The sequence below is a fragment of the Rosa chinensis genome, chromosome 4 (genome assembly GCF_002994745.2).
Source record: "Rosa chinensis cultivar Old Blush chromosome 4, RchiOBHm-V2, whole genome shotgun sequence".
Taxonomy (NCBI): domain Eukaryota; kingdom Viridiplantae; phylum Streptophyta; class Magnoliopsida; order Rosales; family Rosaceae; genus Rosa; species Rosa chinensis.
In genome coordinates this window covers 28,957,800-28,974,515 of record NC_037091.1, presented here as the reverse complement: position 1 = coordinate 28,974,515, position 16,716 = coordinate 28,957,800, and the positions used below count along the sequence as shown (strand labels likewise).

Genomic DNA, 16,716 nt, shown 5'->3' with positions numbered 1-16,716 from the left:
GTTAAGAAGACGCAGCAGGAATTTAGAGGTGAGTAAACCTCACGTGGTTCATATTACGAACCGAGTACTTTTAATTACTTTATTTTCTGTGGTAATTGTGTGAAAATATTTATGGAATAAATATTTGTTTTAAATTATATGGACTTGATCAACTACGGTCCATAGGTAAGTAAAATGATTTAATTATACAAAATGAATTTCCCGATTTTCTTGTGTGAACTATAGTTGGTATTAGTGGTCATTCCTGAGTGGGTGATTACGTGTATATATATATATATATATTTACGTGATTATATACGAATTGGTGTGACATTGAAGAGTGTGAATTGATGATGATTTATTTATATGCATTGAAATGTGACTCACCATATTTAAATGTGATGAACATGATTGATGAGTTCTTGCTGTTATTCATGATTTACATTGGAGGATGTATAGAGTGGAGAATGTAGGGTTTTGAGGACAGAGGTCCGAAGTTCGACGATTAAGGATAACCGGAGTGTTTGTTGTCTGAGGACGGGGATGTCCGAAGTTCGACGGTTAAGGATAACCGGAGTGTTTGTGTTCTGAGGACGGGGATGTCCGAAGTTCGACGGTTAAGGATAACCGAAGTGTTTGTGTTCTGGGGACGGGGGTGTCCGAAGTTCGACGGTTATTATTAACCGGAGTATATTGTTCTGAGGGCTGGGAGCCTAAAGTTCGATGTGAGCCCCTGAAAATTTTGTTTAATTTTTGAAGGCAAATTTTTAGCCAATAAGATTTTTTTTCACAAGTCACTCAGGTGAAGGAGTTAAGTTCGAAGATTTCTTTGGTGACGAGATCCTTTAATTTGGGCCATGTGATTTAAGTTTGGGCCTAAATTGTTACTAGAATTTATCGAGACAAATTGTCGAAGTAAATTGGAATAGGATACGAATTGGGTTGTAGCGAATTTGAATATTGAGTCCGTTAGAGAAATCGTTGGTGAAAAACGAATAAAAGTTACGAGCCCGAAAACCCGAAAGCGATCAGCAGGGAGTATTACATAATCTGACGTGAGGGCAAATTCGACATTTCTCACGCGCTAGTATAAATAGGAATAGAAAACCCCAAAAATCTCATTCTCTCCATTTCTCCTTTCCCAGCCGCGTCCTCTTCTCTCTCCCCCCGACACTCTCTCTTCTTCCCTCTGCAACCACCGGAAAACACCGGTTCCAGCCGCCACCTCCTAACACCGCCACCAGAAATCGAACCAGCACCCAATTCTGATCTAAACCTATCAAGAATCACCGACATGCACCGTCGGTAGCCTCCACCTCGACAACCCACGGCTGCGACACCACTGTTCTTCGAGCCTCGCCAGTTTCCGGCGATTTCCTTGCCCTTCTGCCGCCATCCTTCTACTCAGCAAGCAAGGCGGAGCAAAACCCCGAAGCCCCTCTGCCCACCGATGCCTGACGACGCCGTTCGAACATCACCGGAGCTCTCGGCTCCCCATGTCTTTGTTTTCCGGTCTCCAATCCGAAAAGAGCCAAACCACCACCATACCTGGGGTCAGCACCTCAAGGTCTAGAAGAATAGCCCCTAACCTGGACCTCTGATTTCGACCAGAGCCACCCAGCACCGCCTTGAGAGCCACTAACTTACCTCTTTCGTCTGGTAAGCTCGATTTCGTCACCTTGTTTAGTGTTGAGGCCTTTGTTTAATTTCGCAAAGAAGTGGGTTTCTAACTTAGATTTTCTGGATTGGAGTTTGGAACCCCAAGCTCAGAGGTGAATGGAGACAGGAGCTCAATACGGATTCTGGAGGGGTTGTGGATTTCTGCGTTTTTGGAGTGTTGGAGGAGAAGGAGCTGCCGGGTTAATTTCAGTTGAAATTGGGAAGGTAAGAATTCAAGAATTCAGTGTTGGGTATGAGTTTGGTTAAGAATTGAATTAAAGGTCATAATTCTGTCGTTTATTTGAATTATGTGAGGATTTGGTGGATTTCTGCATTCTGTGAAGTTTTGGAGAAAAGAGAAGTTGTTGGGTCAATTCGATTGATGTCAAGAAATGGTTAAGCACCTCGAATTCTATTTTGGATGTGAAATATTGGTTGAAGGTTATTTGTTGATGGTATATTGTCTGCCAGGAATTTGAATGATTGGTGATGTTGGAATTGCAGCAATTGGAATTGACTTCTAGTTTGGAAAAGAAGAATGGTAAGGGTTTAGGTATTTGGATATGTTTTTGCCGTATATTGTGTGTACTCGGTGAAATCATGGTTATGTGAAATATTAGAAACGAAAGTGGTACTTGTTGTTTGAGTTGTGTTGGAAACCTTGCATGTTAGAGGAAAAAGATGAAATCAGTTTAGTATAGAGGAAGTTGGTCTTGTGAATTAGCAAAAATTCGTTATCAATGTTGAAGTGTAAAATAAGAATGTCTTTAGTAGAACGTTCGGGAATGGAATTTGCCATTTGTTTTCTTAAAGTAAAAAGGGTAAAGAAATGAAGGTGAAAGTGTCAAATACAATCGCCATATCTCGAATGATTCAAATGCTACATTAGTCATTTGGATTATTTGGAAATGGGTAATAGAATTTATCTATTAAAGGAAGATCTGTACAAACACAAGTTCTAGATCATTGTTCGATTAAAGGATAATCCGGTGGATTATAAGGAAATTAAGTAAATGTTTTGGTTGCTCGGTTAGTTGAGTCGAGTTATAATGAAGTCAAGTAACTTATTGGTTTAATTTTATTATAAAGGACTCGAGAGTGTGCACTTGGATTTGAACAAATGATCGAAAGTCGAGAACGAACCTGAATGTGGATGAGCACTCCAATTCCAGGTGGGTGAGCTGTCCCTTCCTTGTTAGAGGCTTTTCAGTATATGTAGAATGCTATACTAAGATAGTATGTTGCCTGCAAGAACGTTTTTGGTTGTTCATTAGTCGATGCCTCGTGATACATGTGTTTTTAGAACTGATAATTGCTAATTACGAAAATCGAGGCTAGACTTGCATGTTGAGATACTGTACCCTTGTATGTTTATACTTGTGACCTGAAAGTGAATGGGACCTAGACGCGTAGATTCCTAGGGATCCCACGGTGTCGATAACCGTGAACCTCCGAAGGGGGCCGTGCCCCTATGTTTGTCAAGGAAAGATAAGTATAGACAGTGAACCAGTCATTGGAGACTCAGGGCCAGGAAATGGACACTTTCGCTACTTTTAGTCAGAAGTACTACAGAGTAGTTGGCCGGTTCTCGAATTCAGGATGAACCAGGTCGGTCACCGATTTGTTTTATTTTAGCCGGCCGGTAAGTATCTCGGAGCTCCAAGTTATGTGAAACATACTGCATATGTTTTATAAAAGCGATAAATGTTTGTGGTTGCCTCTTTATAAAGTATTTTCGATAAACGTGCACAATATTATGTAGTAAATATTTTCAAGTATATTATTATTTTCAAACCTAGCATGGTTGGGTCGGCCCCTAATGGGCATGCGAGGACGAAAACTCACCCCTACAACAGTGTGCAGGTTTTGAGCATGTGGTCGGGAAACGTATAGGAGAGGCACATGGCCCGGCTTGGCGTATTCCTCTTTGTCTTTACTAAAGTACGGTTTTGGGTCCATTATCGGATTTCGAAGTAACTTATTTATTTACTTTCTTACTAATTTATTTATTTATTATTTACTCGCTTACCAAAAATTCCGGGAGACCCGTAACCCTGGGGCGCGTCTCCCATGCCTGTAGTTACTTAGTGATTTGTTTTATTTTCCAAATTGGGCTCCGATTGCAAGCCCAAAACTCTTAGCCCATTTCAAATTCCGCTTTGGAAAGTGTGTTGTTTGGTTGCTATAACGACTTGTCCAAGAAAGTGTTTTGTAAACCAATAGTTTGAACCAAAAAGGCCTTGCGATTTCGGGTAGATGAGTTATCGGGTGTCATTCGTGACATGTCGGTTTCTCATTGGCTCGGGGTCGCGGCGCTGTGGGACCCCTCCCTCGGGCCACCACATTCGAGGGTTATTAAGTTTACCTGGGAATAAGTATATTGTTCTGAGGGCTGAGAGCCCAAAGTTCGAGGGTTATTAAGTTAACCTAGGAATATGTCGTTTACTTGCACCTAGGCCAAGGTGACTGTAGCGATGTAGTTAGAGCTCTAACGTGTGGTCAAGATGGACCAAAGTGGTGTTATGTGGGGTTGAGTGTTTGTAGGACCAAAGTGGTGTATTGTGACTTTGAGGATTGTGAAAATGTATTCCTTGTGATTTTCCGTGAGTGGATTGATGTCTCCTTGCAGACGTGATATTGGTTGTTTGTTGAGTTAATTGATTTGTGATTAAATAAAATCAACCGTTTATTTATTGTTTACTCACACGAGCTGTCAAAAGCTTACCGAGTTTGGTGTTGTTGCAATCCCGGTACACTATTCAAATTGTGCAGCGGGAAATCCTGCAGGTCTGGAAAATCAGGGCGGTGATCGTGCGGGTTAGAGTATTTGTTTTGGTTTTACAGTTTTTGTAAATTGTGAGTTTTGTTATGTTCATTTCGAACTTTACAATTTGGATTTTGTGAGAGTGTGCTGTAATAAGAAATTGAGGAGTTGGCTTTTGTAATATTGAGTCGTGTGAAGCGTGTTACTTTGAAAGAAAAATTTAGATTGGTATTTGTATTTGTAATTATTCATGTTTCGGATTTGAATTGATTATTCAAAATTCGAGGTGTGACAACACAGTTCAACCAAATCTGCAACTCTGCAAGAGTTCAAAGAACACGAACAGAAGCCTTTGCTCTACTGCCCAGGCTGAGTCTCGGAGGCCTATATGTTCGCAGGGCCTATTATGGTGTGTTAAGATTTGTCATGGAAAGTGGTGCAAAGGAGGATGCGAGGGACGTTGACGCAAACCACTTTAGTTTTCAATCTGTGTTTTCAGGATGATGAGAGTTTTTATTTTTATTTTTTTATCGTCTCTTTTCTTAATACAGTCCCACCCCCAGAATGACCTAATCAATAAATATCCAAATATCACCTCGCGGGTCAAGAAGAACCCACCCACCCATATCTCTCTTGCCAGTGGTGCAAAGGTGGATTTGGATAGGCGATTGCATGTTCGGAGAAAATATCAAATTCTGATGTTTAGTATCAAAAACAAAGTCAAATGACGAGTCTTGAGATCTCAGAAGGAGCCTGCAAAGCCAGCTTCAGTTAAGAGCAATGCTGTCAAAGACGATGCCCCAGAGGTATCTGTCTTATCTAATTTGTAGTTTGATTGTGCCATGAAAACCTGCCCTGCTCTGTTCTTTCTATCCATTGAAAAAAGAAAAAAGAAAGAAAAAAAGGAGTTCAGTCATTTGCTGCTGTGTTTTGAATCCTTTTCACTTACTGCTCTGTTTAGAACTTGATTGTCAAATTTCTTATTTGTGAATTCTTTATTGCACTTTGATAAATGTTGGAATAGTTGTCATGTTGTGTTACCTTTCTGTAGGATGATCATGACAGTGACGATTAAGATGATGAAACCCCTACCCCTAAGAAGGTACTTGTTATTTATTTATTTATTTTAATTGTTTTTGATCTGGGTACTTATTGAGTTCTTTTCACTAGATTTCTATGAGGATTCAATTCATTTCCTTGTGGTTTTACCATTGGTGTATTGATTTTTGTCTTTTTTCTTTGTTTTCAATCTTAAAGCCTGGATCTAAGAGAAGAGCCCAAGCCTCTGATGCACTCCAGTTTCTGCTAAGAAGGCAAAGATAGATACTGGTACTTCCACATTTTGAAATGTCAGTTTTTGCTGTTACTTTTGCCTGTTGTTTAAGGAGTTTGAGTCTTCAGCATTGTTGTGTTGTGGTAAAAAGTTTCCAATTTGTTTTAGTATCCATGCATTGTCTTTTTCTAGACTGCTGCTGATCAGTTCAATTTCTTCTTCTTCTTCTTTCCTAACAGATGGTGAGAAGGGTGCCCACAGCAATACGCCACACCCTACAGAGAAGGGAAAGACACCTGCTACTGATAAGCAACTCCAAAGTCTGTCATTTGGTTCTGATGGTGGTCTTCAGTCTCAAAACAAGGACAATGATAGTGCTAAAATGTAGAATGGAGATGTTGCTGAAGCACGGGCTTGTTTTTGATATATACAATTATATTGGCAAGGAGAGTATACGGGAGATTATGTTAAAAGGGTTTTGGCATTAGTGGATTGTCCTCGACAGTATTGCTCAATGGTTTATATATAAAGGGTTTTCAAGTAGGCGTTATGTTTAAATCCCTATTTCTTTCTGTTTACTTTAAATTGGTATCCTTAAAACCTCGTCATACTGTTGGTGTTCTATTCTTGAAGGTCTCCATATTGACTTGCTCCTTGCCCTTCTATTTAGCTTTCAAATTGGAGACTTTCTGAAACCAATTTGGTAGAGATCTCAAGTTCGAAACTCTCCTCCCCTTTTTTTGATAATGAATAAATAGTAAAAACTCAACTAAATGGAGTCTTTTTAGTTTTTACTAATCCTAATAGGAAAGGATCATGTCTAAACAATTTGACTATGACAACATTTTAAACAGACGCACAAGATTTATAGAGTTCAAGTTCAAATAACAAATCAATAATTAGCATACAAATGAAGGCTACCATGAAGAAGGAATCACTGACATTGCAACATCGGACATCCTTATCTTTAATGATTTATATTTTTCATTTCAGTTTCTGCTCTACCACGTAAACCTCATTTTAGAGAGGCAGAGAGCTGCCATGATAAAGCTCCAGCATACCAAAGCTGCAAGGTTCTTGGATTCTGTACAAATTTCTTGGATTTACATATAAACGCCTATTTACAGAAGAATATCTATGCTTTCCTTGTGGGTAAGAAATAATCGGCAATACTAGAACCCTGTTTCACTACATTTTGCCACTTGTGAGGCCTGAGCCAGGCACGAACTTCTTGTTGAATTTCTGGTGGCAACTCCTCAATGACAGGGGGGCCAATCTCGTCAGTATTGTAACTCCATACACCCCTTCTTTGCTCGAATTGAGCTGAACTAGGCGCACTAGAAGTCCCAGTTTCTTCGAAAGGCCTTTCTTTTGACAACAATTGATTGTGATCCAAAGAATTATCACTTCTAGACTGAGGACCTGCACAGTTTCTCAACATTAAAAACAGACTGCAGGAGGCAGAGAGAAAGAGAGGCATGGAACACTGAACTTACCAGCAGATAGCGGCAGTTTAATATCTTCAGTATTTTCAACATGTTCCAGCTTTCGGGGAGCAGAAGATGAATCTTGGTTGTTAAAGAATCTCAATATTGAAGATGTTCCCTGCACAAATTATCAACCAAAAGTTAATAGAAAACTTCTGCAAGCCAAAATACGAGCACTTCGGTTATGAAGCATGAACAGAACTTCTATTGTTGCATGGTGTTTTCACTCTTAAATTTCCTAGTTCCTACAAGGCCCTGAAGTAATTACTTGATGCGTGCTTTCGCCTAATTCCAAAGTCGTCCCGGTTGACCTTGAAGTCAAGATTTTGAGAGATTCTTTGGCCTACCCTTGATCTTAAAGTTCTAAACATTTCCCCTCGACTTGCTGTTCTAATCTAAAATTGATCATCAAGAGGTGAAACAATGAAAGGAAAAGGTATAAGAGTATAAGCATGCTCACATGAGCACATTCCAAGTTTTGCCAGTCATATAAAGAACAAAAGTCGACCCTTTCAAGGTAAATACTTGTTTTTAATTGCCTGATATCGCAACATGAATGATCTAAAATTAAATTCAGATAACGTTCTCTTGGTGTAAAGAATTTATAAGGTATCTAGAATTTCCTGTTGACAGCATTGCAAATACCACACACAAAGAACTTATTAAAGATATGATGGAAAGGGGTACGTGAACCTTGTCTTTCACTGTTTTCCTTTTCTGCTGCTGTCTATTGGAACCAGGTATTGCAGCAAGGCAAGGTTCTTCACGAGAATCATGTTTTACTAGTTGACGTTGATTCACTCCTGAGCAGAGTTCACTCCCTACATAGCAATCTTGGTCATAACATGAAAGGGAAAATAGAGCAGCACCTGGGCCAACCAAGATTGATATCCAGTGCAGTGCAATACCTGAGATTGACGATGGTAAACTTCCTTGGGTGAAATCATCCTATCCCTGATTTTTTGGAGAGCAACATGGTTTCTGCACATGAAAGAAGATAATATCATTAACATATTCACTAGCAGAGGAACTTACATATGAATCATGAGATCATATGAATGCAGTAAACATAGCATATCCATTACATATTACAGAAAAGTCAGCACGCCAAAGGGGATTCCTAGATGCATGTGAAGCAATTCGATGGAAAAGTAACTAAATTGCGCAAAGAAAATGGGCAAAAAGAAAGTACTGTAGAATGAAAACTAACACATGCAGAGAAAGATCACAATAGAAGAGCCTCCTTAGTTTCAACAAGGAAAGAAAAAAGTGCCACATCTTGGTGAATTGCTTATTCCTTACTAGGAAGCCAGTTCATACAACATATGTATTTTTTACATCCATAACATACAGAAATACAGATTGAAGACTACCCCATCATATCATAGTAATTTAAAACAGAAACTGGATCTAAAAATACTTCTTATGGTAAGTACATAATATATTAGGTTGCTTAACAAGTTAACATTCACAATATAAAAATTCATTGGGTATAGTTTAGGCATCTCATCAAAATGATGACTCGAAAATAACTAAAATACCTGGTCATTCAGCAAATCCTTTTTGCCTTCCAGTTGATGCAAACTAGGCACAGCATACTTGATCGTAGTTTCTTTATAAGGGAACTCAATTTGTGGTGTAGTTACATTCACCTCCGAGTAGTTCTCATTACCTAAATGCACAATTCATTGATGAGAAAATGACAATCAACACTAGAATAAACTACAAAAGATACTGTCAGTTCAGAAGCACCTGAAGGCGGCATGGGAGAAGATTCTTCTATGAAATTATCCTGTGATTGCTTTCTGGAAGAGGATGGCTGATGACCATGAAAGTATTTTGCAATTGAAGCTGTTCCCTGCCATATTGCACATTTGTAAGATATTAACTAACATGTTTTGTCACTTCTGCCTATATTTAGACAACCAAAAGTAGAGAGAGACCTAGAAATCAATGCGGATTTCTGGTAAAAACAATTCATGCTCTACTGGCCAGAATATACTAGGAATCAAGTTTTTGTATACTTACTGATGGTATGGGAAGAATTTTACTTGCTGAAACGGAGAGGGGTGTTACTCCCCATCGGTTATTTTGACTTCCTTGAATTTTAGCTGTGTACAAACCCAAGTATTCACATAATGCAGCTTGAAAGAGGCTAAGAGCATCCTCTTGTATCTTGGCAGCCCCATACCTTAGGGGAGAAGACTTAGAAGGGAACTTCTTCTGTGAATCTGAATCACTGGCCTGATGGATAACTCATGATTAGGACAAAATAAAATGAAAAGAAGTGATAAATATCTAAATTCGTGAGTAAAAGAATGGTGGGAAAAAAGAGGATCAGAATAGAGAACTGATAGGCACCTTGTATGCTGTGGCATGCAGCACTAGCGTATGAGCAATCCTTTTGTTTTCATCCGAGTCCAATTGAAGACGTTCACTCAGATCTTCACATAGTTCATTAAGCCAGTGTTGAACCTGCACAAAGAGACAGACACCAGGTAAGAGGGCCAGTGAAGATGATATCTTCTAGAATCAACATAATGTTCCATGCATAACACATTAACACTAATAAGGTGGCTCTCTACAGCATCCCTATTTCAGGCAAAGGAGTGATTTAAAGGGTTTTCTGAATGTCTTATGCTTGACTGAGTTTGAGAGCACAAAAGACCAAATTCGTTATAAAAGCAAGTTTCTTTGACACAAAACAGTCCCTGTAAGGAAAAGAAAAAAAAAAAAATTTTAACTGAGGACAATTTCAATTTAGACCTTATTATGAGCAATGCCAGCTGAACAAGTAAATTCTGTCTCCTTCAACACTAGCAACCCAAGTTCTGCAACAATGAGAGCCCCACAAGCTAGAAGCTTATCACATAGATCAGCATTGCTTTTGCAAAGCCATTTCCTCACATTTTCTTTGGCTTCACTTCCGTCCTGCATCAAAACCAATATAAGTGTCACAATTATTTCTGATGCAAAACGAACAAGCTTAAAAGTAGGGGAAGCAAAGTTCACATTTCTCAATACGTATTTTCATAGGATAGTGATGCAGTGAATATTGAACATCAGTTAAATGACAAGAAACAAAAATAAAAACTGCAATTTCTCTCTCGTGAACGCCTATGGGAAACCATTCCTAAATATCCCTTTCTTGCAGGGGTCAGTGAATAGTTCTACCTCTGATAAGATTTCAAAAAGTGAATAATTATAAACACACACCCCACCCAGAGGAATGAATTATGGTACCTAGATGCTAACTATTCTGTTGTTGTGTTCTGCAAACTGATGGATTTGTATAAAAAAAAAAAGGGAAAATGAAAGAAAGAGAATCATTGCGTGAACTTTTGATGGATTCTGCTTCTCTATTCCATATATGCACACAATCAAAGACATCAACGAAACCACCTATTTATCAGATTATGGTCCTTTTTTTGTATAATTAATGAATATATCTCTGTCAACCCTTCAGACATTTAAGTTCGAAATGATAATGCAAATGCAGGTTTGCATTAAAAATACATTAACAAAATGTATTGACATGTCCAAAGCCATTGTACCCAACCTCATTATCGAGCCCCAAAACATGTGACTTGAGAGCTTCCTCCTCAATTTCTTCCAAGCTTTCTGGAGGAGCTTCAGCTAACATGGTTTCTGCTGCATCGTTAAGGTCAAGATACACTTCGTCAATTGAAGCCCTCTCACATAGACCCTTCCTTGATAGGATAGAAACCACCTACAAATTTAAGAAAGTTCACCATGAGTTCAATTCTCTATGCGGATTACTAGAAAGAACTCAAGAAATTGACGTCTCTCGAACACTAGAGACCTCTGAACCTGCATTCCGGTATGAGTTCAGGTCAGCTTTACCACGTGCTACAGGGACTTGGACCAGCTGAATTTCTGGGAAGACTTTCTTTGACTCAGCACCTTGCATTGAACTGCAAAACATGCCATCATTGTTGTCTCAGACAAAAACAAAACACGGTTGTCTACAAATTAAAAAAAAAAAAAAAAAAAGGACTAGTGCATATATGTACCGCTTCACACCATATTTCCGGGCCTCATAGCTGACAGCAATCAAGCCCCCACCTTGCCATGAGTTATACTGTACCACAGCCGTTGGTAAGCCCCTTAACTCCGGATTTTTCCTTTGTTCCACCGTAAAGTAAAGCACAGTTTTAGTTTGCAAAACACATTTTAAATATCGCAAACATGGGGCAATCAGATCAAAAATCTTCCACCACCAGGAGTTGCCAACAGTGTTAGCCATTAGTCATTACATTGCAAATCCATGAACTGTCTATCAACATATTAGCCGATAAAGGTAACAATTCAGAAAGACTAGCAGACCAGTTTTGGAGAACAAAATTAGTATGCCAAAAAGTTCAACATATATGAATTTGTTTGCTTATGTTAGTTGTCATCTCTTGGATTTCCGCCCTCCAGTCAAATCAAGAAGGTAATTCCTTACTAAAAAAAGAAACAATGAAAAATTACAAGAGTCCATAGCAATCTACAATCACAGATTATGAGTATAATGAACACAACTCCAAAAACACTAAAAAATCCCATGGTTTTCAATCTTCTCAAGCAAAGCTACGACATTTATAAATGGGCATCCCAAAGATATTTGCTTTAACCAGAAAATCGAAATGGGTATCTCTTAAATTGGAATTTCATCCCTGCCATTTTACTCAATTGTAAACCCTAATAGGGTGGAGAAAATAGAGAAATTGAAGGAACCTTGAACGTAGAAGCAGTCCATACCTACATGAGCAATGACTCTGGAATCGGATGTTTCAGGCCTTGCCACTGGCATTTCTTCTTCTTCTTTCTTTCTTTTCCCTCCATCAATTTTTTCTTTGGGTCAAGTAAAAATAGTAAAAATTATCCCACTTACTCCGGCAACAAATTTTTGTTTCCATATACACAATTTGACATCAAATGACCATTTTGCCCTCAACCTAATTAAAGATCTACAATCACGCCACTCTCTCCTCTCCCTCATCCCGATCTCTCCCTCTCTCTCTGCTCTCTCTCTTTCTCTCTCTGACCGCCGGCTCCGGCAACGTCCCAGTCTATTGCCCCCCAATGAGTGTAGGCAAGCCATCGTCGTCACCGGCGTCATCGGCGATGTTCTCCTTATGAGGATCTCTCATCACTCTCGCCGTCTTCACCGTACTTTCCCTTGCCTACTTCTCCCTCAACTTCTCCGTCTCCTCTCCTCCCCCTCCCTCCGTCACCTCAACCATCGACCTTCCCGTCGTCAGGCAAGAGGAGACTTCCAACTCCAATCTGTCACCCGAGGAAGAGGAAGAGTTTTTGGACATTTACCACTCACCGGAGGTGTTCGGTTGAACTACGCCGAAATGGAGCGGAAATTCACGGTGTATATTTATCCAAACGGCGATCAGAACACGTTTTTCCAGATGCCGAGGAAGCTCACCTGGAAATATTCTAGTGAGGGATATTTCTTTCAGAATATTAGAAAGGGAAGGTTTCAGACCGAGGATCCGGGTCAGGCTCAGCTCTTCTTCATCCCTATATCCTGCCACAAGATGCGAGGCAAGGTATAGTGGTTTATCTGATTGTAGAGTTTGTTGATTTGATTGTGTTTCGATTTCGGAGATGAGTGTGATTTGTTCAGTGTTGTGGATCTGAGTACAGTTCTGATTCACATTAGTTATGAATTCTACTGAAAACTTGTTATGAAATGCAAATGTGGAATTGTGTTAGTAGCTAAACCGATTGCTTTTGGTTCTACTCTTTCGGAACTCATTACTGATTTTGGTTAGTTTCGCTCAGTTTTGTTAGTTTAAGTAGCGTCTATGTAATTGCATTGAAGTATTTGCTGGTTTATTGATGAGTTTTGTTTGTTTTGCAAATGCCAACTTATTTGAAGAACTTGCGGTTTTCTTAGTATGAGTTACTAAGTTTCCTTAACCCGTGAATGGGAATGGCAATGCCTAGTGTCGGATAATGCTCTGTGATTGGATTTGATTGGCAGATATTGTTGGTTTATGATGATTGTGCAGGGTACTTCATATGAGAATATGACCATAATTGTTCAGAACTATGTAGAGAGCTTTTGACTTGGGTGCCCAGAGCATATCGGGGGGCAATAGACGTCTATTGGAGGGCAGTAAACGTTTTGAATTGATGTAATCTCCTCATTTTTTTCTTTAATCAAAGTTTTATTTGTTTAATTTTAAGAAATAAATGGGTATTAGAGAGCAATAGACATCTATTGGTGGGCAATAGACGTCTATTAGGGGGCAATACATGGCTGATAGTCGTCTATTGGGGGGCAATACATGGCTGATAGTCGTCTATTGGGGGGCAATAGACGTCTATTAGGGGGCAATAGATGTCTATTGGGGGCAAAAAAACTTTCCGGTGGGTGGTAGCCGGTGATCGGAATCCGGCGGCCGGTGATCGGATTCCGGCGACCGCTCACCGGATTTCGGCGAAGTTGGCCGGTATCCGGCGGCTGGTGACTGAAACTCCAGCGAAGTCCCCTATGGTTTCTCTCTCTTCCATTCTCTCTCTCTCTCTAAGTAACAAAGGTGAGGGTAAAATGGTATTAAAAAAATAATAAAAACAAAAAAAAAATCTTAATGAAGTATTAGGGAAGATCTCCTTAGAGTGTTTTGGGTAAGAGGGAATTAAAAAAACTTAGTGGGGTAAGTGAGAAAAAAATCTCTAAAAATGGTGTAAATGGACAAAAACCCTTTTTCTTTTCTTTTTTCAAAGAGAAAAAAAAACCAACTTAATATCCCTGTGGCTGCGTAAATTAGTAGAGATATACAGGGTTTTGCTAACGTATATGCTGGTTCCATGTTTGCTTGTGCTCCGCTCACTTAACATTAGTAGTTCGGGTTAGCATTTACCATTTTTTATTTTTATTTTTATTTTTATTTTTTAAATTTTTTTATGATAATGTGATCTTACACAGTTACACGTACATATAGTTTTCAACAAGACAATTGGGTTCTAAAACTGATTGATCTGACTTTAACATTGGATGTTCATATACAAGATAAGTCGATCTAGCTCAATCGGTCATATTTTGCAATTGGTAAAAGAATTAGAAGAGTGTTTCAAGTGTCATGCCCCTAATTTTGAATAAAATAAATTCAAATCCGAAACGTGAAAACTCAATTAACCTGTTCATATGCTCAGAATTTTTTTTCATTTAAACCAAACATTAAACAACACGAATTACAAATCTCGTAGCCATCCAACATACGAGTTAATCATTACAACACCAAATAAAATAAAGTGTTGAACTCACAAGGTACGAAATAAAATCACACCGGAAGGAAGTCTGAAATTCAAACTGTTGTTCTACACACCTCGACCTTGTCTCTGATTTTCCTGACCTGCAGGATTATCCGCTATACCATTTGAATAGTGTACCGGGATTGCAAACACAAAACCCGGTAAGTATGTGTCACACCCCGAATTTTGAATAACCAATTCAAATCCGAAACATGAATAATTACAAATACAAATACCAAACTAAAATTTTCTTTCAGAGTAACACGCCTCACACCACTCAATATTACAATACCCAACTCCTAAATTTCTTATTACAGCACACTCTCACAAATTCCAAATTGTAAAGTTCGAACTGAATATAACGAAACTCACAATAATGCTGTGACTCGAATGCCACTGCCCTAAGCAGCCCGATCACCATGATACGCTCAAAGCAAGCGCATAATTTAACCCTATAAATATCATTATTAGCATAAGCAAGTAGGGATCGATCTAATCCGGGGATTGAGGGTGCACCTGTCAATGTAGGACAATTAAACAATTAATAAAGACACAAAGTATATTATTTACAAAAATAAAATAAAGTATATACATAATTATGAAATTAAAGGGGGATTTAGGTTTTGGTTTTCGGAAATAAACTAAGTAAAGAAAACAAAGAAAACTATACAAACACAAATACTAGGATGAAATGAGAGAAACAAAGATCAAAACCAAAATTATAATCAAATTCGATTCAACCCTAATATTGTTCATCTAAGTCATGAGAAAGGAGTTGATCATGTGAAACGTTAGAAAGCAAACGATTTCCCATATTTTACTTTTCAATGCTAATTAACCTAAGTGAAAGCACCTAAATCAATCCTATCAAACATGCATTCAAGCTCTAGAAAGCTAGATAATCATAACATGTTTAACGCATTACACATATAGAAAGGCTATCAACTCAAGTGTGCAACTTAGTATGAAAAAGTCCACCTAATTGCAATCCTCTTCAATTAAATTCGGTTTTTGCCCAAAACCTTTACTACCTTTCGATTCAAGTTACACAAAACAAAAAGTTGATTCATGTTCTTAAATCTAGCATCATTCATATGAAAACCCTAAGTGTTTCGAACCACATAAGATTAAAATACAAAGATATCAATTAAGCAAATTTAATCAAACAATTCTCACAAAAGCAACTAAGAATTACAATATAAGAGTTGAAATTCTCATTTAATCATAAAAATTCCAGAAATAATAACTTTGTTCAATCATGAATGTCAACTAAAACAAAACCAACGAAATTCAAACAAAGGTTACAAAGTAGAGGTCGAATTACACCGTGGATGGAAGATGAGGATGGATGATTTTCGTTGTGATCCTTGAAGCTTGAAAGCAAGTCTTCAATGGTGGATGGTGGAGGAATAGGTCACGGCTCCTTCTTCTCCCTTCGGCCTTGCTTGAACTCCGTGGCTTGCTTTAGAGGATGGAGAGAAGATGGGAGAAGCTCACGGCAACAATGTGTATTTTCTGAATTTTTCTAAGGTGTGTGGAACCTCTTTGACGTCAAGAATAGAGGGTATATATAGGGGACGGCAAAGGCTCTTTCTAGCAATCAGAAATTTCCACATTGCTTCACCAATGAGAATTCGCCAAGTAAGCTTTGTGATGTGGTCCAACCAATCGTAGAATGCCAAGTAAGCCTTGTAAAACAATTCCCTAATATTTTTGCTGAAATAAATAAGATTTATCCTTATTTCCTTCACCGATTTCGGCCAAGAATATCTTAGGAGAGAGAAGTTACCGAAATATCATGAATAAATGCTGATTTACTTCACCAATTTCGGTCAAAATGAATTTAGAGAAAGTAGGGAATGAACCTAGCCTTGTTTTGAAACTTTATCCTTCCTTAAAACTCTCCCTTGATTTATTTCCAAGATTATCTCTTTCCCTTTTCACGTTGACAACATAATTACTCTCCAACAAAATCTCTTTTCCCTCAAAACTCTCCCTTGATTTCCTCCATCCATTATATTTTCTGATTTTCCACGTCATTTCCTTGTTTCTCTCTTGGCATATCACGGCAAACACACACAAAATTACTCCTCCAACAATATTTCCTTCCATAAAAATCTCCCAAGAAAATCTCCCCTTGAAATCCTCAATCAATCATCTTTAATTCCCACGTTGTCACCTTGTTTTTCCTTAGGTATTACACGGCAAATTTAATCCAAGGAAAATTTATTTTCTTTTTTAAAAACTCTTCCTTGATTTCCTTGCCATGTCATCTT

At 38.5% G+C, this 16,716-nt stretch overlaps 2 protein-coding genes and 1 long non-coding RNA gene across 17 annotated transcripts; 2 read left to right on the top strand and 1 right to left on the bottom strand.

Annotated features, from left to right (window-relative positions):
- The first annotated feature begins 1,105 nt into the window (after positions 1-1,105).
- LOC112200088 lies at positions 1,106-6,399 on the top strand. 10 transcript variants are annotated; one of them, XR_005810296.1, is made up of 9 exons: positions 1,106-2,033; positions 2,110-2,179; positions 2,728-2,810; positions 3,052-3,280; positions 3,495-3,579; positions 4,411-5,208; positions 5,454-5,504; positions 5,660-5,731; positions 5,915-6,398. It is a non-coding gene; the product is annotated as an uncharacterized LOC112200088 (long non-coding RNA). The 10 variants fall into 10 exon arrangements; XR_002936151.2 differs by lacking the exon at positions 3,052-3,280 and having other exon boundaries at positions 1,106-1,638; positions 1,731-2,033; positions 5,915-6,395; XR_002936152.2 differs by lacking the exon at positions 3,052-3,280 and having other exon boundaries at positions 1,106-1,863; positions 1,954-2,033; positions 5,915-6,395.
- A 150-nt stretch (positions 6,400-6,549) lies between these two features.
- LOC112200420 (DNA polymerase eta) lies at positions 6,550-12,148 on the bottom strand. Of its 6 annotated transcripts, none has more exons than XM_040517657.1 (13): positions 11,903-12,148; positions 11,197-11,317; positions 10,986-11,097; positions 10,722-10,892; positions 9,929-10,093; positions 9,524-9,637; positions 9,191-9,406; positions 8,915-9,020; positions 8,704-8,834; positions 8,071-8,143; positions 7,431-7,983; positions 7,172-7,280; positions 6,550-7,097 (listed from the first exon to the last, which is right to left on the bottom strand). In XM_040517657.1, exons 1-10 carry the CDS (start codon positions 11,976-11,978, stop codon positions 8,111-8,113), a joined length of 1,245 nt encoding a protein of 414 aa, XP_040373591.1. In that variant the 5' UTR covers positions 11,979-12,148; the 3' UTR covers positions 6,550-7,097; positions 7,172-7,280; positions 7,431-7,983; positions 8,071-8,110. The 6 variants fall into 6 exon arrangements, with proteins under 6 accessions (XP_040373591.1, XP_040373590.1, XP_040373593.1 ...); XM_024341452.2 differs by having other exon boundaries at positions 6,553-7,097; positions 7,856-7,983; XM_040517656.1 differs by having other exon boundaries at positions 7,172-7,983.
- Positions 12,149-12,268: 120 nt separating this feature from the next.
- On the top strand, positions 12,269-13,312 carry LOC121052487. Its single transcript, XM_040517661.1, has 2 exons — positions 12,269-12,729; positions 13,195-13,312. Exons 1-2 carry the CDS (start codon positions 12,304-12,306, stop codon positions 13,249-13,251), a joined length of 483 nt encoding a protein of 160 aa, XP_040373595.1. The 5' UTR covers positions 12,269-12,303; the 3' UTR covers positions 13,252-13,312.
- The last annotated feature ends 3,404 nt before the right edge of the window (positions 13,313-16,716 follow it).

Bases quoted from the DNA above. Each gene is read 5' to 3' on its own strand.
- LOC112200420 (XM_040517656.1), bottom strand. From the start codon at position 11,978: ATGCCAGTGGCAAGGCCTGAAACATCCGATTCCAGAGTCATTGCTCAT. The intron at 11,098-11,196 runs GTACATATATGC...CATGTTTTGCAG, and splicing joins CGGAAATATGGTGTGAAGCG to TTCAATGCAAGGTGCTGAGT. The intron at 9,638-9,928 runs GTCTAAATTGAA...CTCTTTGTGCAG, and splicing joins CTGGCATTGCTCATAATAAG to GTTCAACACTGGCTTAATGA.
- LOC121052487 (XM_040517661.1), top strand. From the start codon at position 12,304: ATGAGGATCTCTCATCACTCTCGCCGTCTTCACCGTACTTTCCCTTGC. The intron at 12,730-13,194 runs GTATAGTGGTTT...ATGATTGTGCAG, and splicing joins GCCACAAGATGCGAGGCAAG to GGTACTTCATATGAGAATAT.